The 26,745-nt window shown below is 40.5% G+C and overlaps 3 protein-coding genes and 1 non-coding gene across 5 annotated transcripts in view; 1 reads left to right on the forward strand and 3 right to left on the reverse strand.

Moving 5' to 3' along the window:
* Positions 1-434: 434 nt before the first annotated feature.
* LOC117497665 (histone H3.3A) lies at positions 435-4,988 on the forward strand. Of its 2 annotated transcripts, XR_004557451.1 has the most exons (5): positions 435-538; positions 1,722-1,858; positions 2,714-2,867; positions 3,977-4,419; positions 4,452-4,988. XR_004557451.1 is itself a non-coding variant. In XM_034149667.1 (4 exons), exons 2-4 carry the CDS (start codon positions 1,731-1,733, stop codon positions 4,103-4,105), a joined length of 411 nt encoding a protein of 136 aa, XP_034005558.1. In that variant the 5' UTR covers positions 435-538; positions 1,722-1,730; the 3' UTR covers positions 4,106-4,988. The 2 variants fall into 2 exon arrangements, 1 of the variants encoding a protein (XP_034005558.1); XM_034149667.1 differs by having other exon boundaries at positions 3,977-4,988.
* Positions 4,174-22,621, reverse strand: si:ch211-250n8.1. Its single transcript, XM_034149665.1, has 16 exons — positions 22,340-22,621; positions 21,467-21,574; positions 21,041-21,116; positions 20,282-20,438; positions 19,683-19,728; positions 19,540-19,598; positions 18,098-18,133; positions 17,510-17,562; positions 17,294-17,426; positions 9,214-9,422; positions 7,368-7,413; positions 7,223-7,288; positions 7,091-7,150; positions 6,847-6,932; positions 5,784-5,878; positions 4,174-5,115 (listed from the first exon to the last, which is right to left on the reverse strand). The coding sequence occupies exons 1-16, from the start codon at positions 22,374-22,376 to the stop codon at positions 5,081-5,083; spliced, it is 1,302 nt and encodes a 433-aa protein (XP_034005556.1). The 5' UTR covers positions 22,377-22,621; the 3' UTR covers positions 4,174-5,080.
* On the reverse strand, positions 8,670-8,742 carry trnak-uuu. The gene has a single exon. It is a non-coding gene; the product is annotated as a tRNA-Lys (tRNA).
* Positions 22,622-25,761: 3,140 nt separating the features above from the next.
* The window catches only part of LOC117497630 (stonustoxin subunit beta-like), a 6,719-nt gene continuing 5,735 nt past the window's right edge, over positions 25,762-26,745 (reverse strand). Inside the window, exons 3-4 of the mRNA XM_034149616.1 lie at positions 26,738-26,745; positions 25,762-26,633 (exon numbers count right to left, since the gene is read on the reverse strand). The exon at positions 26,738-26,745 is cut by the window's right edge and continues 1,389 nt beyond it. Coding sequence (XP_034005507.1) covers positions 26,744-26,745 — 2 coding nt within the window. The 3' untranslated portion in view covers positions 25,762-26,633; positions 26,738-26,743. The remainder of the gene's footprint in view (positions 26,634-26,737) is intronic.

A 26,745-nucleotide genomic window follows, 5' to 3' on the forward strand; every position in this document is an offset into this window, starting at 1 on the left:
TTGATGTCTTATATTTATTTTGACCCCTTGATATTTTATTTTGGGGTTTTGTGTCTTTATTTTAGGTTATAATGTTATATTTAAATGTATTTGTTTTAAATGTGTGTGCTCGTTTTTTATAAAAAGCTGCTTTTGATGATGTACTACTTGTCAGATATGTTTGGAGATTTTCTAATATGATAAAAAAGGAAATAAATAAATGTGTAACTCAACTTTTTTTCTTCACTTTATTGTTTGTACCCATGGACAATAGAAAACAATGACAAAAAAGATGACAAATAAGGAACAAAACAGCCAAACGTACATAAAAGTACATTATTTTCAAAATACACCTTCCAGTCCAGTGTGTGGCGCTAAGCTAACCATCAACAAACACCAAAGAAGAAGAAAAACAACCAATGAGCGTTTAATATTTATAAGCATGACGTCATGACACAGTATATAACCTAGGCTCTCAACCCCCATTATCACAATTCGTTCTTCCCACGGAGACAGAAACACTCACGGATATATCTTCACTTAAAGCGACTCCCTAAAGGTAATATATATACATAACATAGAAGACGTTATTTATTACATTGTTAATAATGTGAGGTTTGTGCGGTTTTATCTGGGTTTATTCAAGGTGTTGTTGTTTTAAAAATGCTAACATGGCGGGCTGCTAACGTTAGCTCTAAAAACTGAACAATGGAATATTTAACCGTTGACGTTTCTGGTTAAAAGTCGCAGTTGGCTCGTTCAGTTGGCTATTACAAATGTTAACAAGAGGGACGATTTAAGAATTGATGTTGGTTGTTCACATCGAAATATGGGCAACAGTGAGCTATAAGCTAATTATGTTTAAGCTAATGTTGTTGAATTGAGCTAATGTCGTCTGAGGGTGAAAACGGTTAAAATGGCGAAGAGGGAAAAGGCGAAAGCTCTTTGGATCGACTAGTACAGAAACTGGAGTGCTTCAACGCGACTGTAGCTGATCCCCATGGTCGCTGTGGGCCTCTGAATTCGAAAAATGTATTGTACAAATGTTTAATGGCGCCAATTGTGTAGTATAAACGTGATTCTTCTCCCAGAAATCCACTATTATTGTGCCCTTTTTAGACCTTGTAGCTTAAATTAAACCAGACTCCTCCCAGTGAAACCTGGGGGGAGGGGAGCTGTCTCAGCTTGGATGCTAGGCTAGCTTAGCTTCCAATCAAAACAGGATAGACGAGGTTTGTTCTGCAATGCCAAGTGCTGCATTTTACCCTTTTTTTGGTATCATATAAAAGCCAATATTGAATAGAAATTATTGCTTTGTGAGAATATTCTAATTTATTCTGTATATTTGAAAATGTTTAGCTACTCCTCTGTATATTTTTAATTTATTTACTGAGGATGTTTACGGATTTATATATTGTTACATGTTTGTTTTATTTGTATTGTATAAGTAATTACTGCCAAAATGCTGCTCTGAACAATTAAGTTCCCAACATGGGATTAATAAAGGTATCTTATCATTCTAAATAAAGAAAATACAAATAATATTTAAATATCACGTGAAAACAAATACATATATATATATATATATATATATATATATATATAAAAAAAATATGACACAAATGTTAAATAATATACAAGTTGTGTGCTGAGAGATTTAGTCTCATAACTGATATTTAAATGTATGTATATTTGTAACTAACTTGGTTTTTAATTCATGTCTCTTTTCTTTGTGTTTTTAGTAATACGAAATGGCCCGTACCAAGCAGACCGCCCGTAAATCCACTGGAGGAAAAGCTCCCAGGAAGCAGCTCGCCACCAAGGCTGCGAGGAAGAGCGCCCCGTCTACAGGAGGCGTGAAGAAGCCCCATCGTTACAGGTATGTAATACATGAGGGAAACAACTAAATACACACAGACTTCTGCGATAAGTCCCTCTACTGCATCTGGTGCTATGATAATTAGGGTGGAAGTCTAAGCTCCAACCCCCAGAATTCATTCTATTAGTCAAGATAACTCTCCTGGTGAATTTGTTCCTCAATCTGACATCATGGGGCTTAAAATAAATGAATTCGAAAATGTACCTCTCACGAAGGACCACCCTAAAATGTTAAAATACAAATCAAGATGGTAATTTTAGCCGGAGGTCATCAGTCTGTCTTCACTGATAGACTCCAGCTTTGGGAATTAACTTAGTTTTTCAGACGCACATATTATACTTTCCCCTCCGCTACATGTATAGTTTCTACACATAAATATTCATGATACGGTGTAATGAAGTACTGTACTACTTGTATACACAGTATTTCAAGGGTAATTGGTTCCACATTGACAAACTACACTGTTAAACATATTAATAAATACTGCTAAAATATCCATTCTGCATACCAAGTACTTTTACATTTGATACTGGAAGTACATTTAGCCGGTGATGCAATGACTGTGTACTTCTGAAATGTTGTGCATTGTGAAGAACGGCTACTTTTTGTACCATTTGAAGCTTTTACTTATAGCTTTGTGAAGCACCTTGAGATGACGTTGTCTTGAAAGTGTGCTATATAAATCAAATTTATTATTACTTTAACTCGAGTAACATTTGGCATCACGACTGACTTGTAGAGAGCCTTTTTTTAAGTGTTTGTACCCGAGTAAATGACCCGAGTACTTCTTCCAACAGCAGTCTTATAACATAGTGGACGTTAGCAAGAGTTAAATGTAATGTGTGTTTGTTTCAGGCCCGGTACCGTGGCTCTGAGGGAGATCCGTCGTTACCAGAAGTCGACTGAGCTGCTGATCCGAAAGCTTCCCTTCCAGCGCCTGGTGAGAGAAATCGCTCAGGACTTCAAGACCGACCTGCGCTTCCAGAGCGCCGCCATCGGAGCTCTTCAGGTAAATAACAGCTGGAGGTTTAGACTTTGCTCTGTTGTCGTGGAGGTAGAATGATTTACTGGGCAATTGAAGTCATTGTAATCTGTTGGCAGGGCTGATTAGTTGCTCTTGTATCACAACACTAAGCGACTACTACGCTAATGTACTTATTACATCATTTACTAAAAGGGCTCACAACGTTATTTAAATGGCTTATCGTTTTAATTGTATTACCAAAATTTAGGAATAAAGCAATGTGTTTGAATCCACCATTTGTGCACTATTTTGCTACAAGGCTAGTCTCTGATCTAATTCAGTTTAAAAGCACAAAGTTACGTTTTTTGATTATTTTTAGACAATAAATTAAAAAAAAAACTGGAGACTAGGGTTGTTTAATAACTGTTTATCAAACCGCCTTGATACAAAGAATGAAGGGAAACCTCAAACAAAGCAGATAATTGCAGTGGTAAATGTTCAGCATTTGTTAGTTTGTCTTTATGACGTGCAAATTAAAGTCAGTATTTCATATAGAGAGGCGAAGTCTACTTCCGACCCATGGGACCTTATTTTGGAAAAATTATGTATTGAATTGTGCCACGAATTACACACATGATGATGTGTCAATCTTAAAAAAATCATTTCCATGTCAAAAAAAGTCACAGTTTGTTGTAAAACTGTTATAATAAAATATAAGACTGAAAAATACGCAACTAGAAAGACTACAAATCTCAGAATCCCGGTCCCGCATGCTGGCTCTTAGGAACCGACTAACTCCCCTTGTGTGTATGTACAGCTCATTCTGAAAGAAAGAAGTGAAATGTGCCAACGTGACGGCCGTCTGGGTGTGTGGTGCGAGACGGGAGATGGAGTTCATTGAGCGGTTTCACACAAACTAAAGTGTAGTTTTACGAAACATTTTTTTTTTGACTTTCAAAATTATCTTTGTAAATTGACAAACATCATACGTGTAATTCGTGGCACAATTCAAACGGGATCAAAAGATAATCTTTCTCTCTCCATTGACTTCAATACATAATCTTTCTGAAATAAGGTCCCATGGAGGACTTCGTCTCTCTGAACACTCTGACCTGTATTTCTATGAAACTAATGTCTGCATTCTCTTCTAACAGGAGGCCAGCGAGGCGTACCTGGTGGGTCTCTTCGAGGACACCAACCTGTGTGCGATCCACGCCAAGAGGGTCACCATCATGCCCAAAGACATCCAGCTGGCCCGCAGGATAAGAGGCGAGCGAGCCTGAGCAGCCGAGACGCACCTGACGCTATTTATCTTAACATTATCATGGACTTTTTATTTCTTGGGTCTTTTTTTTTTTTTTTACAAGGTTGACATTTTTGTATTTAGATTCGTGACAATTCAAGAAATCATTCCACGAGTTCTCTTAGGATAGTTGGAGACGTGTTGTGCAGTAGGAGTGTTTTCACCTCTTCCATCATGTAGTCTGTTTGCCAGCTCAGAGTCATACGGCTCTCCAGCACCTAGAAACTACCGGATGCTAACTTTCATATGTCGGGCAATTGGCGTTAATTGACATATGCAGACAATAGTTTAAAAATGGCTTGGCTGGTTTGGAGAGGATAAAAAAAATGGCAGAACGTGGTTTGTTTTTGGGTCACTTTTAAGGGACTCAAATGCCACGCTTGGATTCAAAATGTGTCGGAAATGGATCCAGAATACGCCCAGCAACCTCAAATTGTCCCAATCGGCCGACTGTTTTGCCATCGTCTGCATAAGCAAGTTATTATCTGGCATGTTCGATGTGCTGGTGACCCGTTCTGTACATTTCTAACATGACTTCTTCACCATTTCCTGGTTCACTGCTGGCATTTAGACTAATGGATCATTTCTGCGTTTCACCGCCATCTCTCGGTCCTCTGTGGGCTTCAGGCTCCCGCTCTGAGGCCGGGGGAACATCTTCTTCCATGGGGGGGGGTTCAGGGTCTCTCCATCAAACACCAGTGTGTCCCTATGTGAGCACGACAGACCCTCCCCCCCCCCCCCCTTCTTCTTCTCTGGACTGCTTTTTAAGTGTTTTTCCAACATCAAATCTCGGCAGCTACATTTAATACTATTTATGAAAGTGTTGTCGCATGTCTTTCTATTAAAGGTCTTTATGAGTAGAACGCCTGGTGTTGTGTGGGTTTCAGTCAATAAGAAGTGTGTTTTTATACATATTACTTTTATTTACAACATGTTAAATATGAGGTAGGAGCTGTCATACAAACCACTCGGTGTGTTTGAAACCAGTCGCTGGAGGGGAAAGAAATGTGGGATTTTAGTCTCGAATTCGAAAAGAAAATACTTTTTTTTTTAAAGGCTTAATTGTAATTTGCACATTAGCTACAGTGTAGATATGTGATAAACTTAGGGTCCCCTTTTATATCCGAGTCGACTGACAAACCCTAATTCAATGCATTAACATCAAGTGATATATTGGGGTATATTGAATACATAACCGTAAGGGCACAGGGAAACTACAACATTCCAAATACTTGATGATTAACTTCAGGAAGTTAATGATAAATGACATTTCTGTGAATAATATGCCACATATTCTTAGTTTTATAATACAATTATCTGTTAAATATTCAATCCTTAAATAGGCTTTGACTTTGAGACACATTAGGAGTTGCAGGAGGCCGTTTATAACACAGATAATTATCTCAAAAGTTGCCAATAATGCGCATCTTTCCTCAGTTAATGCACTAGTGTTTATCTGCATATTTGTCGTAATGAAGGAGAAGAATAGGTATAACGCAGATACATAATTGTATTTAAAGTTTAGCTTATTTTTTACTTAAAACGTCTTGTTAAGGTAGTCACTGTTTTGGTTATGGTACATTTGATCAGTTATCTAAAATATCCATAAATGTCACATAATAAAAAAGGTCCCTGAAGTGGAGCTAAAGCACACTCACCTATTCGGCACACCATGTCCTCACACTCCCTGATGCTCTGGGCCCTGAACGCCACGCAGCAGAAGCCCGTCGACAGGGGGGTTTCTGGGGAGTCTCTGTGGAAACAGCCAATCAGAGGTTCTGGTTTAACACAGGCTCAGCCAATCACAACACATGTCTCTGGGATGTGAAGAGATGTTAAAGTACACACATCCTTTCCTCAAGTAGAAGTACAGATACTCGTGTTTAAAAATACTCTGGTGAAAGTAGAAGTACTGACTAAACTTCTTTACTCAAGTCAAAGTAAAGAGGCTTTGAAATGTACTTCAGTAAAAAGTACCCATAACTAGCAGCTGTTTTAAAGAGTACCTGACCTCCCTTTATATTAATAGAACAATAATGTCATTGTTAGCTAATGAATGTTTCCTTGCTGAACAACGGCAACATGACAACGTTTTCATTGGTCCCTCTTCTTTAGAGAAGACCAGGAAATGATGGATACACGGATCGTGTTCAAATCAATAGGCACGCAATGACTCTAAATAATAATGATCACGCCACCAAACACACATTCAAACTAAAGGAACCAGCCTGTTTGGAAAATGTGAGAAGTAGAAAGTACAGGTATTTGGGTTCAACATGTAAGAAGTAGAAAGTACAGGTATTTGGGTTCAACATGTAAGAAGTAGAAAGTACAGGTATTTGGGTTCAACATGTAAGAAGTAGAAAGTACAGGTATTTGGGTTCAACATGTAAGAAGTAGAAAGTACAGGTATTTGGGTTCAACATGTGAGAAGTAGAAAGTACAGGTATTAGTGTTCAACATGTAAGAAGTAGAAAGAACAGGTATTTGGGTTCAACATGTAAGAAGTAGAAAGTACAGGTATTTGTGTTCAACATGTAAGAAGTAGAAAGTACAGGTATTTGTGTTCAACATGTAAGAAGTAGAAAGTCGTCAGAAAAATAAGTAGTGGAGTAAAGTACTGATACCAGAGAAATGTACTTAAGTACAGTAACAAAGTATTTGTACTCCACTACTTCCCACCTCTGCTGATGTGAAGTTAATGTTAAATGTGAAACTCACGCCACGCAGAAAGCGAATACGGTGTAGTCCGGCTGACCGTATCTGCCCACACAGGAGATCTCTGGATAGTGATGCTCTAACAGCTCCTGATGAAACATAAACGTGGGTTTAATGAACATTTAAATACAAAAAAAAAAAGTGTAATAAACGTGCCACTTAGTGTATGCACAAATATGTAATTAACCACAGCTGGAAGGTGCTGGAAAACCTTGAAAGTGCTTGAATTTGACCTGCGTCCACTCACCTGTTTACTGTCTCTGTCCGTGCACGTCAGGTGTGTTTCCTTCAGGTCTAAGAGCACTTCCTGTGGGATTCATCTCACTTTAATGAGCACGAGTTGATGTTGAAATGCTTTATGAATCAGCAGTTGTCTCACCTTGCTCTGCTGGTCTTTCTGCAGCACTTGTGTGATGGCGTGCTGCAGGACCTCCTTCCCCCCGTGCTACGGGAACAAAGTAGAAGTTAGAATATACAATAGACTGCATGAGACATTACATGTGTGTTCAATCAGGATTGTTTACCATGCCGATGTTGGCTTTTCCCAAGAACTGCACAATGTACACAATCCTGTTGAAGAGAGGAGTGCAAAACAGTTTCTTAAAGGGACAGTACACCATAAAATCAAATCACTAATTTACATGTTCATTAAAACTCAAAGAGGTTTAGTTAGAGAAAGTCTGCGAGCAGTAGTTTAATCAACATCTGTATTTAGCCAACAACTGACTCTCCAAAAAGTCGAGTAGGGGGTGCATTTAAGGATAGACAAGTACAAGTGTGAAGATGCTTGAAGTAGAAACGTCTCATGTTATAATTTTTTTAAATATGATATAATAATAGTTTGTGTAATATTTTTAGCATGGCAGTTTTATGGTTGATAAAACGTCAACATTGAACTAGAGAAGGTAGAGGAGAAGGATAGTCTATCGTTTGGGGAAAGATATTTCTCCAATTTACTTTGGTCATTTAATTCATTCATTAATACTTGTTTCTTATTTAAGATCTTTCAGCAGATCATGCCCTAGGTCACATGTGTCAAACTCAAGGCCCGGGGGCCAAATCAGGCCCGTGGTGGATTTACTTTCGGCCCGCAGGATAATTTCTAATCACTATTAGATCTGGCCCTCCGGTATATTGCACGCACACCTTCACTCCATCCTGAGGGTCTCCTCAGCTCAGAGCCTGACCCCAAACATTGATGACCTTGCACCCAAGATGAGATGCCAAGTATCTGAACTAGCATCACAGAGCAGCACACTGAGTTTACATGTTTCCTTCTGCACTTTTTCTCTCACGACAACAGGACATGTTTGGTTTGTTCTTTGAGGGAAATAGTTTTGTTGAAGCTGTTGTTGGCCTGTGGAAAAATGTAACCATAAGAAATGACTCCAGAAAAGCTGCGGATAGAGACATAAGAAATGAATGCAACTGATTATTTAATGTTTAATGTTGTTTTTATAGGCAATAATTTAAGCTTTGTTAGTTCCAGGTTTAATATGTGCAATATGTTCATTTCAATAAGTTTTGCAATAAACATTAAACCAGTCCGGCCCTCGACTAGCACCCATTTTTTATTTTGGCCCACTGTGTATTTGAGTTCGACCCCCCTGCCCTAGGTGTATGGTAAGAAAAATAAGTTTTCACCAAACAGTTAGAACCAGGGCAGCGTGGAAGCTAAGAGGAGCCTAACTTACCGAACTACCAGAGACAGAGAAGGCTATGAAAGCTGGTAGTCTAAACGTTTAGTATTGCTTCAAATGTAATATACCAATGCATTTTAACTTCATGGAAACATTTTTAGCTGAGACGAAAGTGAAAAGAACATCCGCCCGAATAGGGACTTGAACCCTAGACCCTCAGATTAAAAGTCTGATGCTCTACCGACTGAGCTATCCGGGCTCTGCTGGAGACACATGCATAAAAAACATAAAACAGGAAAGATTTAATTAACTTTGCTTGACATTTGTTACATTGCCGTTACACTAACACAACATACAACTGTCCAGTTCTTTCTGTGTGGAGAAGGAGAGAGCTTTGAAAACAGTAGTAGTAAACTAGTTAGCCGTATGCTAATTTAGGCTATGCTAACTCATCCAGCTCTAAGTTGAACTTTTTTGTATTTTAATTGTATTTATTCGTATATATCTATGTTTATTTGAATCCTGGCGCACTTGCATCCCCTCTTTGAGACACTGGGAGGTTCTCCGTCTGTAACGCTGGCTTCCTGTTGGGGGTAGGGTTCATTTTAAGATGCTATTCATTACTTTTAAGAGAAAAGGTATTTACATGTAAGCCTCCCCTTTTATGTAAACTCTTTAGGCTCCAAGGTGAACGTTTGAGTATCTATGTTCTATAACCCGGTCCACTTGCCTCCCGTCTTTGAGGCACTGCGAGGGGTTCTGCTCCTCTGGTTCTGTGTGTGGTTCTGTCTGAGGTCCCAGCTGCAGAGAAGGGTTCTCCGTCTTCAGGTTCCTCAGGAGTTTGACGAGGGGCCGAAACACCGTCCCGTCGCCGGCCCTCCAGCGCAGAACCCCGATGGAGAGAGGGAGACCCTTCAGACGGGACAGAACCACGCCCGCCTGGGAAACACAAGTTATTCAAAACAGACATTTTATAAACATCCATAACATCGGTTTGCAACGTAAATCATTTATTTACCGAATGATTTAAAGGGCTGTAAGAACATTTTGAGGTTTAAGAGAATGTATAAAGAAAGTGTAATTAGACATTATTAGTCTTAGAAATATAAAGGAGAAGAGGTACAACTGGTTTCTAATGTAAACACAGAGCAACAGGTTTTTTAAAGTGTATTTGTTGAGGGTGTGACGAGCGAGTGTTCTGAACCGTTAATCAAAAAGACAACACAGAATGTGAGCTGAGAGGAAAACCTACTCTCCCATCAGGCTGCAGGTAACCACATCACACAGCAGCACACTGCCCTGTTCTTTAAAGGTCCCCTGTTATACTGTTTCTCATCAATATGGCCCAATCCCAAACCGCCCCCTACACCCTACCCCTACACACTACCCCTCCGTTTGCGCGTTCGCGCGGAGGGTCCGCCACATTAAGTGCTGTTCCAAACCAACAAGTGTGGAGCGGGTTGGAGGGGGAGTGGGCTATCAAGCCCTCAAACAGCGAAATCACCTGCTGCCCTACCTGACCGGACTCAACGCTGTGTGTGTCCGTCAGGAAACACGCTGTTTACAAGTAGTTCCAGCAAACATCCAGTGATAAACTGCGATGTTAACAACCTCATGATAACCTCATATTTTTTTAACTTAGGATCATACCTGTGTTTAGTCTAGAAAAAGGTAAATGTGTGCATTTTATTATAAAGTTGTGTATATTTACAGACTGTTGCAAAAACTAAGAAGCTTATAAACATCAGGTTTAAAACTAAAAGAGCTTTACAAAAAAGTAACACAATGAAAGATGTTTGGAGTTTTATTTGAGTTATTAATTTACATTTTTTGTCTAAGAGATGCTGATTTGAAACCGTTGTTACATACAGTTACGGCATTTCCTGTTTCTGCCGGAGAGAGGGGAGTTTGTCCCAAAGCTTGCCGCTGTGTTTACTCCCTCCATCTGACAGGAGGGAGCCTCGTTGAGCTGCGAGTGTGGCTACAGACGGAGTTCACTCCGCCACGGAGGGGTAGGGTCGAGGGAGTGGTTTGGGATTGGGCCAGAATCACAGGTCTCAGATATATCCAGAGCCTGTCTCTGATTGGCTGAAACACCACACAGATCATTGCAGCATTACCCATAATCCCCTCTGTTTCAGCCCTGTTTCCAAAGTGCTGATTCTCTGTCTGTTACTTTAGATGAAAATAAGGAGCCCCTCCCCACGCCCCTCTGAGAGAGATTTGGTTACAAAGAACTCAATGGTGCTCTAGGAGGAGATTCAGGTGATAAGGTGGGGGGGGGTTACCTTGGTTGCTGATTGGCTAATGGTTACACAAGACAAAACATCGTTATGACATCAAGTGGCCAAAATCTGATCAGCTCATTTTCAGACAGGTTTTTATAGAAATGGATCAAAAAGAGAGAAAATCTTTGTTCCTGAAACTTTCAGAGTCTCTTTCCACAGAGGGGACACATGTTGATGAAGAAGAGACATGAAGAAGAGGGGACACATGTTGATTAAGAAGAGACATGAAGAAGAGGAGACACATGTTGATAGAAGAAGAGGACATGTAAGAAGAGAGAGGGGACACATGTTGATGAAGAAGAGACATGAAGAAGAGGGGACACATGTTGATGAAGAAGAGACATGAAGAGAGGGGACACATGTGATGAGAAGAGACATGAAGAAGAGGGGACACATGTTGATGAAGAAGAGACATGAAGAAGAGGGGACACATGTTGATGTAGAAGAGACATGAAGAAGAGGGGACACATGTTTGATGAAGAAGAGACATGAAGAAGAGGGGGACACATGTTGATGAAGAAGAGACATGAAGAAGAGGGGGACACATGTTTGATGAAGAAGAGACATGAAGAAGAGGGGACACATGGTGATGAAGAAGAGACATGAAGAAGAGAGGGACACATGTTGATGTAGAAGAGACATGAAGAAGAGGGGACACATGTTGATGAAGAAGAGACATGAAGAAGAGGGGACACATGTTGATGAAGAAGAGACATGAAGAAGAGGGGACACATGTTGATGAAGAAGAGACATGAAGAAGAGGGGACACATGTTGATGTAGAAGAGACATGGAGAAGAGGGGACACATGTTGATGAAGAAGAGACATGAAGAAGAGGGGACACATGTTGATGAAGAAGAGACATGAAGAAGAGGGGACACATGTTGATGAAGAAGAGCATGAAAGAGGGGACACATGTTGATGAAAGAGACATGAGAAGAGGGGACACATGTTGATGAAGAAGAGACATGAAGAAGAGGGGACACATGTTGATGAAGAAGAACATGAAGAAGAGGGACACATGTTGATGAAGAAGAGACATGAAGAAGAGGGGACACATGTTTGATGAAGAAGAGACATGAAGAAGAGGGACACATGTTGATGAAGAAGAGACATGAAGAAGAGGGGACACATGTTGATGAAGAAGAGACATGAAGAAGAGGGGACACATGTTGATGTATAAGAGACATGAAGAAGAGGGGACACATGTTGATGAAGAAGAGACATGAAGAAGATGGGACACATGTTGATGAAGAAAGAGGACATGAAGAAGAGGGGACACATGTTGATGAAGAAGAGACATGAAGAAGAGGGGACACATGTTTGATGTAGAAGAGACATGAAGAAGAGGGGACACATGTTGATGAAGAAGAGACATGAAGAAGAGGGGACACATGTTGATGAAGAAGAGACATGAAGAAGAGGGGACACATGTTGATGAAGAAGAGACATGAAGAAGAGGGGACACATGTTGATGAAGAAGAGACATGAAGAAGAGGGGACACATGTTGATGTAGAAGAGACATGAAGAAGAGGGGACACATGTTGATGAAGAAGAGGGGACACATGTTGATGTAGAAGAGACGTGAAGAAGAGGGGACACATGTTGATGAAGAAGAGACATGAAGAAGAGGGGACACATGTTGATGAAGAAGAGGGGACACATGTTGATGTAGAAGAGACATGAAGAAGAGGGGACACATGTTGATGAAGAAGAGGGGACACATGGTGATGTAGAAGAGACATGAAGAAGAGGGGACACATGTTGATGAAGAAGAGGGGACACATGTTGATGTAGAAGAGACATGAAGAAGAGGGGACACATGTTGATGAAGAAGAGGACATGAAGAAGAGGGGACACATGTTGATGAAGAAGAGGGGACACATGGTGATGTAGAAGAGACATGAAGAAGAGGGGACACATGTTGATGAAGAAGAGGGGACACATGTTGATGTAGAAGAGACATGAAGAAGAGGGGACACATGTTGATGTAGAAGAGACATGAAGAAGAGGGGACACATGTTGATGTAGAAGAGAGGACACATGTTGATGTAGAAGAGACATGAAGAAGAGAGGACACATGTTGATGTAGAAGAGACATGAAGAAGAGGGGACACATGTTGATGTAGAAGAGACATGAAGAAGAGAGGACACATGTTGATGTAGAAGAGACATGAAGAAGAGGGACACATGTTGATGTAGAAGAGACATGAAGAAGAGAGGACACATGTTGATGTAGAAGAGACATGAAGAAGAGAGGACACATGTTGATGTAGAAGAGACATGAAGAAGAGAGGCACATGTTTGATGTAGAAGAGACATGAAGAAGAGGGGACACATGTTGATGTAGAAGAGCATGAAGAAGAGAGGACACATGTTGATGTAGAAGAGACATGAAGAAGAGAGGACACATGTTGATGTAGAAGAGACATGAAGAAGAGGGGACACATGTTGATGTAGAAGAGACATGAAGAAGAGAGGACACATGTTGATGTAGAAGAGACATGAAGAAGAGGACACATGTTGATGTAGAAGAGACATGAAGAAGAGGGGACACATGTTGATGTAGAAGAGACATGAAGAAGAGGGGACACATGTTGATGTAGAAGAGACATGAAGAAGAGGGGACACATGTTGATGTAGAAGAGACATGAAGAAGAGGGGACACATGGTGATGTAGAAGAGACATGAAGAAGAGGGGACACATGTTGATGTAGAAGAGACACAAGGAAATTGATGTAGAAGAGACATGAAGAAGAGGGGACACATGTTGATGTAGAAGAGACATGAAGAAGAGGGGACACATGTTGATGTAGAAGAGACATGAAGAAGAGAGGACACATGTTGATGTAGAAGAGACATGAAGAAGAGGAGGACACATGTTGATGTAGAAGAGACATGAAGAAGAGGGGACACATGTTGATGTAGAAGAGACATGAGAAGAGGGGACACATGTTGATGTAGAAGAGACATGAAGAAGAGGGGACACATGTTGATGTAGAAGAGACATGAAGATGGAGGGGACACATGTTGATGTAGAAGAGACATGATAGAAGAGGGGACACATTTGATGAAGAAGAGGGGACACATGGTGATGTAGAAGAGACATGAAGAAGAGGGGGACACATGTTATGAAGAAGAGACATGAAGAAGAGGGGACACATGTTGATGAAGAAGAGACATGAAGAAGAGGGGAACACATGTTGATGAAGAAGAGACTGAAGAAGAGGGGACACATGTTATGAGAAGAGACATAAGAAGAGTGGACACATTTGGATGAAGAAGAGACATGAAGAAGAGGGGACACAGGTTGATGTAGAAGAGACATGAAGAAGAGGGGACACATGTTGATGAAGAAGAGACATGAAGAAGAGGGGACACATGTTGATGAAGAAGAGACATGAAGAAGAGGGGACACATGTTGATGAAGAAGAGACATGAAGAAGAGGGGACCAAGGTTGATGAAGAAGAGACATGAAGAAGAGGGGACACATGTTGATGTAAGAAGAGACATGAAGAAGAGGGGACACATGTTGATGAGAAGAGACATGAAGAAGAGGGGACACATGTTGATGAAGAAGAGACATGAAGAAGAGGGGACACATGTTGATGAAAGAAGAGACATGAAGAAGAGGGGACACATGTTGATGAAGAAGAGAGGGGACACATGTTGATGAAGAAGAGACATGAAGAAGAGGGGACACATGTTGATGAAGAGAAGAGACATGAAGAAGAGGGGACACATGTTGATGAAGAAGAGACATGAAGAAGAGGGGACACATGTTGATGAAGAAGAGACATGAAGAAGAGGGGACACATGTTGATGAAGAAGAGACATGAGAAGAGGGGACACATGTTGATGAAGAAGAGACATGAAGAAGAGGGGACACATGGGAACATTTATGATGAAGAAGAGACATGAAGAAGAGGGGACACATGTTGATGAAGAAGAGACATGAAGAAGAGGGGACACATGTTGATGAAGAAGAGACATGAAGAAGAGGGGACACATGTTGATGAAGAAGAGACATGAAGAAGAGGGGACACATGTTGATGTAGAAGAGACATTGAGAAGAGGGGACACATGTTGATGAAGAAGAGACATGAAGAAGAGGGGACACATGTTGATGTAGAAGAGACATGAAGAAGAGGGGACACATGTTGATGAAGAAGAGACATGAAGAAGAGGGGACACATGTTGATGTAGAAGAGACATGAAGAAGAGGGGACACATGTTGATGAAGAAGAGACATGAAGAAGAGGGGGACACATGTTGATGAAGAAGAGACATGAGAAGAAGAGGGGACACATGTTGAATGAAAGAAAGAGACATGAAGAAGAGGGGACACATGTTGATGAAGAAGAGACATGAAGAAGAGGGGACACATGTTGATGTAGAAGAGACATGAAGAAGAGGGGACACATGTTGATGAAGAAGAGGGGACACATGTTGATGTAGAAGAGACGTGAAGAAGAGGGGACACATGTTGATGAAGAAGAGACATGAAGAAGAGGGGACACATGTTGATGAAGAAGAGGGGACACATGTTGATGTAGAAGAGACATGAAGAAGAGGGGACACATGTTGATGAAGAAGAGGGGACACATGGTGATGTAGAAGAGACATGAAGAAGAGGGGACACATGTTGATGAAGAAGAGGGGACACATGTTGATGTAGAAGAGACATGAAGAAGAGGGGACACATGTTGATGAAGAAGAGACATGAAGAAGAGGGGACACATGTTGATGAAGAAGAGGGGACACATGGTGATGTAGAAGAGACATGAAGAAGAGGGGACACATGTTGATGAAGAAGAGGGGACACATGTTGATGTAGAAGAGACATGAAGAAGAGGGGACACATGTTGATGTAGAAGAGACATGAAGAAGAGGGGACACATGTTGATGTAGATAGAGAGGACACATGTTGATGTAGAAGAGACATGAAGAAGAGAGGACACATGTTGATGTAGAAGAGACATGAAGAAGAGGGGACACATGTTGATGTAGAAGAGACATGAAGAAGAGAGGACACATGTTGATGTAGAAGAGACATGAAGAAGAGGGGACACATGTTGATGTAGAAGAGACATGAAGAAGAGAGGACACATGTTGATGTAGAAGAGACATGAAGAAGAGAGGACACATGTTGATGTAGAAGAGACATGAAGAAGAGGGGACACATGTTGATGTAAGAAGAGACATGAAGAAGAGGGGACACATGTTGATGTAGAAGAGACATGAAGAAGAGAGGACACATGTTGATGTAGAAGAGACATGAAGAAGAGAGGACACATGTTGATGTAGAAGAGACATGAAGAAGAGGGGACACATGTTGATGTAGAAGAGACATGAAGAAGAGAGGACACATGTTGATGTAGAAGAGACATGAAGAAGAGAGGACACATGTTGATGTAGAAGAGACATGAAGAAGAGGGGACACATGTTGATGTAGAAGAGACATGAAGAAGAGGGGACACATGTTGATGTAGAAGAGACATGAAGAAGAGGGGACACATGTTGATGTAGAAGAGACATGAAGAAGAGGGGACACATGGTGATGTAGAAGAGACATGAAGAAGAGGGGACACATGTTGATGTAGAAGAGACACGAAGAAGAGGGGACACATGGTGATGTAGAAGAGACATGAAGAAGAGGGGACACATGTTGATGTAGAAGAGACATGAAGAAGAGGGGACACATGTTGATGTAGAAGAGACATGAAGAAGAGGGGACACATGTTGATGTAGAAGAGACATGAAGAAGAGAGGACACATGTTGATGTAGAAGAGACATGAAGAAGAGAGGACACATGTTGATGTAGAAGAGACATGAAGAAGAGGGGACACATGTTGATGTAGAAGAGACATGAAGAAGAGGGGACACATGTTGATGTAGAAGAGACATGAAGAAGAGGGGACACATGTTGATGTAGAAGAGACATGAAGAAGAGGGGACACATGTTGATGTAGAAGAGACATGAAGAAGAGGGGACACATGTTGATGAAGAAGAGGGGACACATGGTGATGTAGAAGAGACATGAAGAAGAGGGGACACATGTTGATGTAGAAGAGACATGAAGAAGAGGGGACACATGTTGATGAAGAAGAGGGGACACATGTTGATGTAGAAGAGACATGAAGAAGAGGGGACACATGGTGATGTAGAAGAGACATGAAGAAGAGGGGACACATGTTGATGAAGAAGAGGGGACACATGTTGATGTAGAAGAGACATGAAGAAGAGGGGACACATGGTGATGTAGAAGAGACATGAAGAAGAGGGGACACATGTTGATGTAGAAGAGACATGAAGAAGAGGGGACACATGTTGATGTAGAAGAGACATGAAGAAGAGGGGACACATGTTGATGTAGAAGAGACATGAAGAAGAGGGGACACATGTTGATGAAGAAGAGACATGAAGAAGAGGGGACACATGTTGATGAAGAAGAGACATGAAGAAGAGATTTTACATAATAGGTCCCCTTTATTAAATATAAGCTGAGTTTATTTGCACCTGTCCGTTCTTTGAGTTCCTCAGCGAGGTCCCGTTGATCTCGTCTATAATGTCTCCAGGACGGATGAAGTTGTCGGCGTGCGCCTGACCGCCCGGCGTCAGATCGAGGACGAAGACGCGTCCGCTCAGATACCTGAGGGACGGAGACAACGAGGATAAATATAATATCATATTTAATGGAAATAAAGGTATTTGAAAAGAGAGGGAAATCCAAACCTGAGCACGAGGCCGACCTCCCGACACGGCACCACTTCATACTTCTCACACACCTGGACACACACAATGAAGACATTCTGATGAATCCAAATGTTGATATTTCACGATATGATGTCCTATTATTTTTTGTACCACTATTTTATATGTCAAAAAGTCCTGATCATGAAGCCATATCTCAGTGTAAAGCTCACACAGTAATCAGTCACTTAAAACCACATGTCTATTGATAGAGAGCACAGAAACTGCTTTATATATTACAGAAACCACAACAATAATAAAGTGGTATACTAGAATATTCTGCATTATGTTCTGGTGACAAACAACTCATATCAAAAACCTACTTCTATCAGATCACCGCAGGTTTGTGAGTTTATAACGAGATTTCCAGGCTACTAAAATTCACATTTTTAAAGGTTTGCATCCCTGCTATTTCCTATTTCACACCCCCTCCCCTCATTCGACACATTAAAGGGGGTACATTAGCACAACAGACCCATTTTGAAGGGTCTGATTCATAGACTACATGTCCACTAAAACATTAAGAGTTATATTTTTGTGATTCTGGAAAAATAACCTGTGTTTTCTTACCGGTAGGATCCAGCTCTCGTCCAGAAAACTGCAGTTCTGTGAGAAGAGATCAGAGCGTTAATGAATACAAAGACATGTGAGCAGTGCTTGAATTGGGCCGGTGAGTACCGGCCCAATTCAAGCACTGCATGTGAGAGAGGTGTAGTTTTGACCAAATGACAGTATAGCGATGTGGTGTTCAGTGTTTGACAGCAATGAGGTACATTTAGGGGCGGCAGTGGTTCAGTCTGGAGAGGATTGGACTTTGGACCGAAGGGTCGCCGGTTCACGTCCCGATTGGAGAAGAATACTGAGTGTGGACTGGTACTGGAGAGGGCCCAGTTCACCTCCTGGGCCACTTGCCCTAATCAAGTGCCCTTGAGCAAGGCACCTAACCCCCAACTGCTCACTGGCGCGGGCTAGACTGGCTGCCTCCGCTCTGACCTCTCAACTGCATGTGTGTGTGTGTATATTTGTATGTGCATGATGTAAAAAGTGTGTACTGTATAAAAATGCATGTGTGTGTAACGACAGAGTGGAAACTGAATTTCAGTTTTTAAAATAAAGGTCCATCTTCTTATTCTATCTTCTTCTTCATTTACTAAATTACAACTTTGACGTACTTGTATTTGACTTACTAGAAAATATGTATTAGTCATATTAAAAATACTAAATATGAATTAACAAACAGTTTCTCTTCTTTCCTCTGCACCACACCTCTTTGTGTTCATGCTCATCTCTTCCAAGAAAGATTGTTCATCTTTTTAAAATAAAATGTTCATATTTTTATTCTATTTATTCTATATTAATGTTTCTTATCCACATTTGTATTTCTTTTCAAAGCTGCATAATATTGTCTTTTTTTGACAACCTCCTAACCTAACCACCACTTCTGGGTATGTTTATCAATAATAACAACAATAACAATAATAAATTGTATTTCTATAGCGCTTTTCATAGACTCAAAGACGCGTTAATATAAGAGGAGGGTTAGGATGGAGTGCAAAGAGAACAAGGGAAGAGTGTGAGAGAGTCAGAGGGTGTTTCTCAATGTCGAGGAAGGATGCTCCAGAGCCACTATTTCAAGGATGCTACGTCATCGAGTCCCGCCGAAGGACTGTTCCAATGTCCAGCATGCTTGGAATCCTACCGAGGTCGGCGTCCTTCGTTGCGGGAATTTTCGAGGCTGCCGTCTTAAAATCCCCACAATGCTTTGCGCACGGCGGGGCCTCTCTGACGCACACCTGCACACTTGCTAGCCTGTTCCATTCTTCGTTCTCCGAATGCCAGGAAGGATTCTTGCCTAGCCTCTGAAGGACCTGACTCGGAAGACATGTCCTACCAAGGAAGCGTCCTCGACATTGAGAAACACCCAGAGTCGCGGAGATCTAAAAAAGAACAAGTAGGAAAAGACACCGTTGCAGTTTTTTTTAAATGGCTATAAATAAAGTTTCTAAACCCACCTCCATGTCCAGTTTGAAGTCCATGTTTGCGAGGACGAGCAGCAGAGACATGAACGGCTCTGCAGGAGGAGAACAGAGCTGAGGTTTGAACGTGTCCACACACACTTCCTCAGATCTACAGGAAGCAGAGTCAAAAGCCTCACCTAAAAACGCCTCGTTCCTGAGGATGGACACTTCCGGACTGTACCACTGCAGGGGGGGGGGGGGGCATTAATCTCTGCATATATGTGCAGATAAATTAATATAACATTTGTTTTGGTGCATGTCTCCTAGACTCAGTGTGTGCAGCATTTATTTCTGAATATAATGTTTAAAATAAAGTGTATTATCCATGTCCCTGACCTCCAGGACCCAGTGTGTAAGCAGCATTAATATCTGAATATATTGTATTATATGAGGTGTTTTTGGTGCATGTCTCTGACCTCCAGGACTCAGTGTGTAAGCAGCATTAACATCTGAGTATATTGTATTATATGAGGTGTTTTTGGTGCATGTCTCTGACCTCCAGGACTCAGTGTGTAAGAAGCATTAATATCTGAATATATTGTATTATATGAGGTGTTTTTGGTGCATGTCTCTGACCTCCAGGACTCAGTGTGTAAGCAGCATTAATATCTGAATATATTGTATTATATGAGGTGTTTTTGGTGCATGTCTCTGACCTCCAGGACTCAGTGTGTAAGCAGCATTAATATCTGAATATATTGTATTATATGAGGTGTTTTTGGTGCATGTCTCTGACCTCCAGGACCCGGGGGGTGTGCAGCAGGTGTGTGAGCAGCTGAGGGAGGACCCTGCGATGCAGCGCGAGGCGGAGCAGGAAGCGTCCTCGTCCCTGAGCCGAGAGCAGCTTCCTGCAGACTCTGGTCTGCTCCAGGACCAGGGAGAGGGAGGAGAGTCTGAGCACAGAGACATGGCGTTACAGAGGATTCAATCAACGGTTCACACGAGAGAAAGGAAAAGAAACGAGGTGTTTTTGCTCCTTTTTGGTCAGAATCAGAATCAGAATCAGAATTGGAATTGGATGACCATTTTAGTTTTCACTTCATATCATTGCATGAAATGATGAGCTGTTCTGTTTTGTTTTATGTATGTTTATGTTTGGTTTGTGTGTGTGAGGACCCAGGAAGAACAGCCAATGCTAATGCTAGTGCTAATGGGGATCCTAATAAAGAATCAGAATCAGAATGGAGTTTATGGCCGGGTACGTTTACTCATACAAGGAATTATCTTTGGTGTCTGTTGGTGCAGACTTAAGCAACACAAGGAAATACGTGTAGAAGTTGTCGGAGAAGGAGAACTCCAATACAGATCATTATGCTGTTCCCTGCCAACTTCACTACGATCTTTCTCCTATAACTACGATTTACTTTCAAGCAAATTATCATTATCATTTTATATTACTTTTTGCTTTTCAGAAAGGTGTTGAGTTTAATGTTTTTACATAACATCTTATGCACAGTATATTCACAGTGTATTTTCATATCTGTTTTAAAGTTACCTGCCGCAGGCGTCTTTGTGGTTCAGCTGCTCGAAGCAGTGCCAGTAGTCTCTGTGCACGAGGCTGAGCACCGGCTCTGAAGAGGAGAAGGAAACCAACCAAAATATATAGAATTCAATATCAAATAAACCCCTCAAATATTGTGTATTTGTTCTACAATAATACTAAAGCAGGTGGTGTTTTGTTTTGGTCTGTTGTGTTTTTTTACAAAGACTAAACATGAAGCATTAACTGTTATATTAAAACAGATTTAAATTGAAATGTGATTATTTTTATTTAACATTTTAATAACCTTAACCCGTACTTTAAATACATATGTGTTATTCTGTAATGAAATAAACGGACGTCCCAACACAGGGAAGCCAGGTATTCCCCACTTCTATGTATATATTATAATATTTCCAGGTCTATTTGGGGGGTACTCACGCTGCAGCCCCTTCCTCAGCAGCAGCTCCAGCAGCTCACAGCAGGAGGCCAGGTGGGGGCTGCTGTCCGTCACCAGCCCCCCCTCTGACTGAAGGCTCAACACACACACTGTGGGGAAAAACAACAACACACACACTCTGTCATCATCCTGCAGGGAAACACACCTCCTCCTGCAACCTGTTCACATTCAAGATCCAACATTCAAAGGTTGTGTCATCATGTGCTCATCAGCTACAGTGTGAAACTCTTCTGACCTGAGATCCTCCATCAATGCAACATATATCATAAAACACAAAAATACAAATAAAAGGTGGTGCAAGAAGTCTATATACATGTAAATAGAATATGATATGTACAAGAAGAGAATATGAAATTACATAATGTACATTAAAACACAATGAAATGATAACTAGCCTATTTATATATGTCTGTCCACCTCTGCATGGTCCTGGTCACCTGCTACATTTAGCTTATTGTATTTATCTGACGTCTTTTCTCCTGCATTATCTGCACATTGGTCTCTCAACTAAATCCGGCACTGTTTTTATTCCTACTCTGTTTCTTCTGTCACAATTTGTCTTGTTTGTTTTCACATGTTTAATTAATTATATGATGATTGTTGGAGGAGCCTGGGACTTAACATGTACATTGCCATATCTACACTGAAGCTGTGGAAATGACAATAAAGTCTTTGAATCTTGGACATCTTGAACCTGCCTGATCACCATCGCCCTTTTCTCACACCGTGCAGAAGATATGTGGAAAAAACCGGCGAAAATACGATAAAAACGGCAGCTTTTGCATGATAACAATCCCCTATATAATCCGATAAAAGCCCTTTTGAATCATGCATTTATGAATATGCTTCCTTACCTTTCAGAGTGCCGAGCAGAGGGTCTTTAGGAGCCATGATGCTGCAGCAGCTGTCATTTAAAGAATCCCTGTAATGACGCTTCCGCGAGACATGCCGAGACACAGGGCTGAAATAAACACTGTCACTTTAAACCTCCTCAGAATAAACGCAGGATATTAAATAATCTAACACGTGACACGCCTGTGTGGAAGTATAGATGCTTATAAATCAATCAATCAACATATATATCGTTATCTGAAGTGTAATTTGGTTTTAGTGACATCTGCTGTTCCGCTGCTGAATGTAAACACGGTCACGCTGCATTCGAAACGGAAGTCGTGATCTACGGAAGCCCAAAAGGCCATGGTTTTAAAATGATATATATAACCCCCGTTTTCTCCTTATATTTGATATATTTGTTATTGTATTTAAGTAATACATTTACATTTAAAATAAATACAAAGTAGATGATGATGTACAGTAGTTTATAAAGTCACCGTGTAGCGTAAAACTCATTAGAGTAAAGAGTTTCTGTGTGTCAGCGAGTTTGTAAACGGATTGAATGTAAAGTGGACTGATGGGGTGTGTGTGTGTGTGTGTGTGTGTGTGTGTGTGTGTTATAAATTACTGAAATAATATATTAGGTCATATCAAATCATATAGCACGTTAATATTAATAACAATTCATGTAATAAAAGCATATATGAAAGTGTATTATTATATCTATCTCTCGTTGAAGCTACAACGACCTCTCGCGATAAATCCGCCAAACTGCAGCCTGAGTGGATGAGAGCGCGAGCTGTGCCTCTCGTTTCTTTTTATATTTTTTTATTTGTATTTGTTATGCTTATGTAAAGAACTTTAAATTGCCTTTTTGTCTAAAAATGTGCCTTAAAATCAATTTATATTACTGATATATTTATTTGTTGTAATATATTAAAGTAAAATCGCTATTGTATTTATTTTATTTCTAAATAAAATAAATACAATAATGGAGTTATAAGACGAAACCAGTACCTGTAACCAACATTATTCCATTCTGTTTTCAGTGGCAAGGAGTGGGCTCATTCCTGGCAGCCGAAGAATTCTCCGGGATAATGCATACAAATAAAATCTGTTATTTGAACTCCAGTTTTGTTTTTGCACGTTTATTCTCTTGTTTATATGCTCCATTTGAGTCATATTTAACATGTTTCTATTAGAAATAAGATGCAAACCTCCACCAAAATCCATTTGACTTTTTAGGAAATCACAGTTGAAATACAACATGATTTCATTTTCAGTGATAGGAACACCATAACCTATATTAAGCATATTCATGTGTGAAATCTGCTACTTTTTGCCATCCACTGCCTTATCTAATTTGTATAACTTCCGAAGTATAACGCTTTGGAGGTAGGCTTGCATATCATTTAATTACAGGCCTATCAAGATGATCCTGATCTGGATCACTGTGGTTTTGCTACACAAGCTTTTGGGGACAGATTTAAATGCTTGAGAAGTTACAATGGTAGTGATTACTTTTAATTAAAGTGGACCTATCATGCTATATTTGAATAATATAGTGTAGGACCATACCTATATAAGGCATATTTATACTTTTTTTTCAAAATACCAAACAGATCATGCATTTTAGCCATGCCTCATTTTGCTCAATTTGCACTTTTTTACCCCTGTGTTTGCAAGGGCTGATTCTGTGAGCAACAGCACCGTCTAGAGGCCTGACATATGTACTACAGCGTCTCCAGCGCTTTCGAACGGCAATGGCCGTGGCTGTCTCCTCCTGATTGGTGGAGTTGGCCCAATAGCCGTAGCGCCACTGACGTCAGGAAAGTGTTCAAATCTGGATCAGTTTTTATCAGATCCGTTGCAGCCCCTTTTTTAGAGATGTGGGTATGGAGGAAAATAGAGAGGGTTGTGTTTTCTGACACTTGGTGAGTTCCCTGGAACACCGGGGACACATATTCATGTAGAAAAGACGTACAAAAGTGCATTTTGCATGATAGGTCCCCTTTAAATGTTTCACTTTTGAAAACCACAACTCGAGTATCAGGATGGTCTTTATCTGGAAAGTTATCCACATCTCATCACCACGTTGTCACGGCGACGAGAGAGCGCTACTCTCATATAATTTCAATGGTTATGTTAACTTTCTATTCTTGTGTGTTTTTGCATGTTTTGAGCTGGGGTGCCAACTCATCATACAATGTTCAAAAACAACAGATAAAGCCAGAAATCAGTATATCTGAAATGACTAGGTTAGCTACGTTAGCTAGCTAGTTTACAGCAGATCTGTTATTAATTTGAGTGACGTAATATTGCAAGTAAAATGAAGGGAAAATAGAAATATACATTTGAATTAAAGTACAGTTAAATAAGCTCAGTCTTCTATAAGATATATAAATATTAGGGCTGTCAAGTTAACGGGTTAATAACGCGTTAACGCAAAAAAAAATTAACGCCACTAATTATTTTAACGCGATTAACGCATTTGTATTTTTTGTCCTCGGCCGCCGTAGTTTCAGAGCGCATCGAGTGTAAAATACCATCGACAAGCTGATGCTGACAGCCCCGCTCCTGCCACCCGCTTGTGGCAGACCACACTACCACGCTCACTGGCAGGCCCGGACTGGCCATCGGGAGGACCGGGAGGGAGTGTGTATGTGTGGCGCGAGCGAAGCACACCTTACGTGTTGTTGTTGTTAGCATCTGGTGCTAGCTAGCTGCGCTGACGGATATAAGGAGCTGTTTCAATGACATTTCGCCGACAACTGCGCCGAGCACTTGACTTTATGCAGGTAGCCAGACAGTGGGACATTGTACGAAAAGTCAGCACAGTCAGCACGGATAGTACGCGCAACATGATTGCAGCGTCCAGGCAGCTCCCATTCGAGCATATATGCCTTGACGATCCATCACAGTGTCTACACACACACACACACACACACACACACACACACACACACACACACACACACACACACACACACACACACACACACACACACACACACACACACACACACACACACACACACACACACACACACACACACACACACACACACACACACACACACAGTATTATTGTATGAGAGAGGTTCCAGGTTGAATTGAGGCGAATATTTGTAATGTTCAGGTTGTTGTGTTTAATATTCATGAGAATATTTGTCATTGTTCAAATGATAATAAACAAACATATAAAGCATATTTGTCCACTCATATGTTGATAAGAGTATTAAAAACTTGAAAGATATCCCTCTAAGGTACATTTAGAACAGATAAAAAATGTGCGATTAATTTGCGATTAATCGCGATTAACTATTTTAATCGACTGACAGCCCTAATAAATATACTACTTATAATCTACAAAATATACTAAACCTATAATATACGCACTTACATTTGTATTGAACCATTCTACTTCAACAAAAGAAGCACGACCTTTTGAGAATCAAACTTTATTTATGTAGCACAACATCCACAATGTCATCAGAAAAGAAAAGAAAAAGACAATAAAACCCACAATTAGGTTAAAAAAGTTATAAACGCTGTGAAATTCAACTCACAATATAAACGGTCCATGTGACAAATTCAATAAAAGATACATCTGTGGCTCAGGAGTCGGTAGGACGGTGGTTCGATTCCCAGTGCCTGCAGTCATCAAGCAAGATACTGAACTCCAAATTCCTCCCGATATCAAAGATTGTGTGGATTAGAGTTTCCTCAAGATCCTCAAGAAGAAAGTCAAATTGTATTTAGAAAATTACTTTGCTTTCTAAATCAAAAAACAAGATGTTTTATTATTTGACTTTCAATATGTGTTCCATTCTCAGTAGAGATGAGACTACCATTATTCATATACTGGCTGATTAAGGGCATGATTTTCAATGGATCTTCCCATACGAACTAACTTGTAGTTATTGAGAGAAACTTCACAATCAGTAAGGAAGTGCTGAAGAATTGTAACAGCATCCACATAACAGGACACAACAGAGTCATCGGCATAGAGAATGATATAACAGTCATCTTTAGAAAGATGAAACAGAAAGGGCCCCAGGATAGAGCCCTGTGGAACACCTTTTGCAATTTGCAGGTTAATATGGGTTAATAGGGTCCTTTATTTGGTGTGTTAGAGGTCAGCACATATATCCCCTAAATGTGTTGCAAGCATCAGAAGGAAGACTAACCCTGATCATAACAGAAACATCTAAATAAAGTCTCTTTAGAAAATGATTAACAGCAGAAAGAAAACTATATGGACCCCAAGAAAGTTGCCTGCAGTGTTTCCTTCCAGTGTGAGATCACAGGCATCTAATGGAGAAACCAAAACAAAATATTTAATTAGTCATTCTGAGGGTTTTTAGAGAAAAGATATATGAAAATATTTTGCTTAAAATGCATAAAAAATTACTTACACCAGTTT

The sequence above is a fragment of the Trematomus bernacchii genome, unplaced genomic scaffold, assembly GCF_902827165.1.
Source record: "Trematomus bernacchii unplaced genomic scaffold, fTreBer1.1, whole genome shotgun sequence".
Classification (NCBI taxonomy): domain Eukaryota; kingdom Metazoa; phylum Chordata; class Actinopteri; order Perciformes; family Nototheniidae; genus Trematomus; species Trematomus bernacchii.

Coding starts and splice junctions, on each gene's coding strand:
- si:ch211-250n8.1 (XM_034149665.1), bottom strand. CDS start 22,376: ATGGCTCCTAAAGACCCTCTGCTCGGCACTCTGAAAG. Junction 21,575..22,339: donor TCTGCTCGGCACTCTGAAAG/GTAAGGAAGCAT, acceptor TTTTCCCCACAG/TGTGTGTGTTGAGCCTTCAG. Junction 9,423..17,293: donor GGAACTCAAAGAACGGACAG/GTGCAAATAAAC, acceptor TGTGTTTCCCAG/GCGGGCGTGGTTCTGTCCCG.
- LOC117497665 (XM_034149667.1), top strand. CDS start 1,731: ATGGCCCGTACCAAGCAGACCGCCCGTAAATCCACTGGAGGAAAAGCT. Junction 1,859..2,713: donor AAGAAGCCCCATCGTTACAG/GTATGTAATACA, acceptor TGTTTGTTTCAG/GCCCGGTACCGTGGCTCTGA. Junction 2,868..3,976: donor CCGCCATCGGAGCTCTTCAG/GTAAATAACAGC, acceptor CTCTTCTAACAG/GAGGCCAGCGAGGCGTACCT.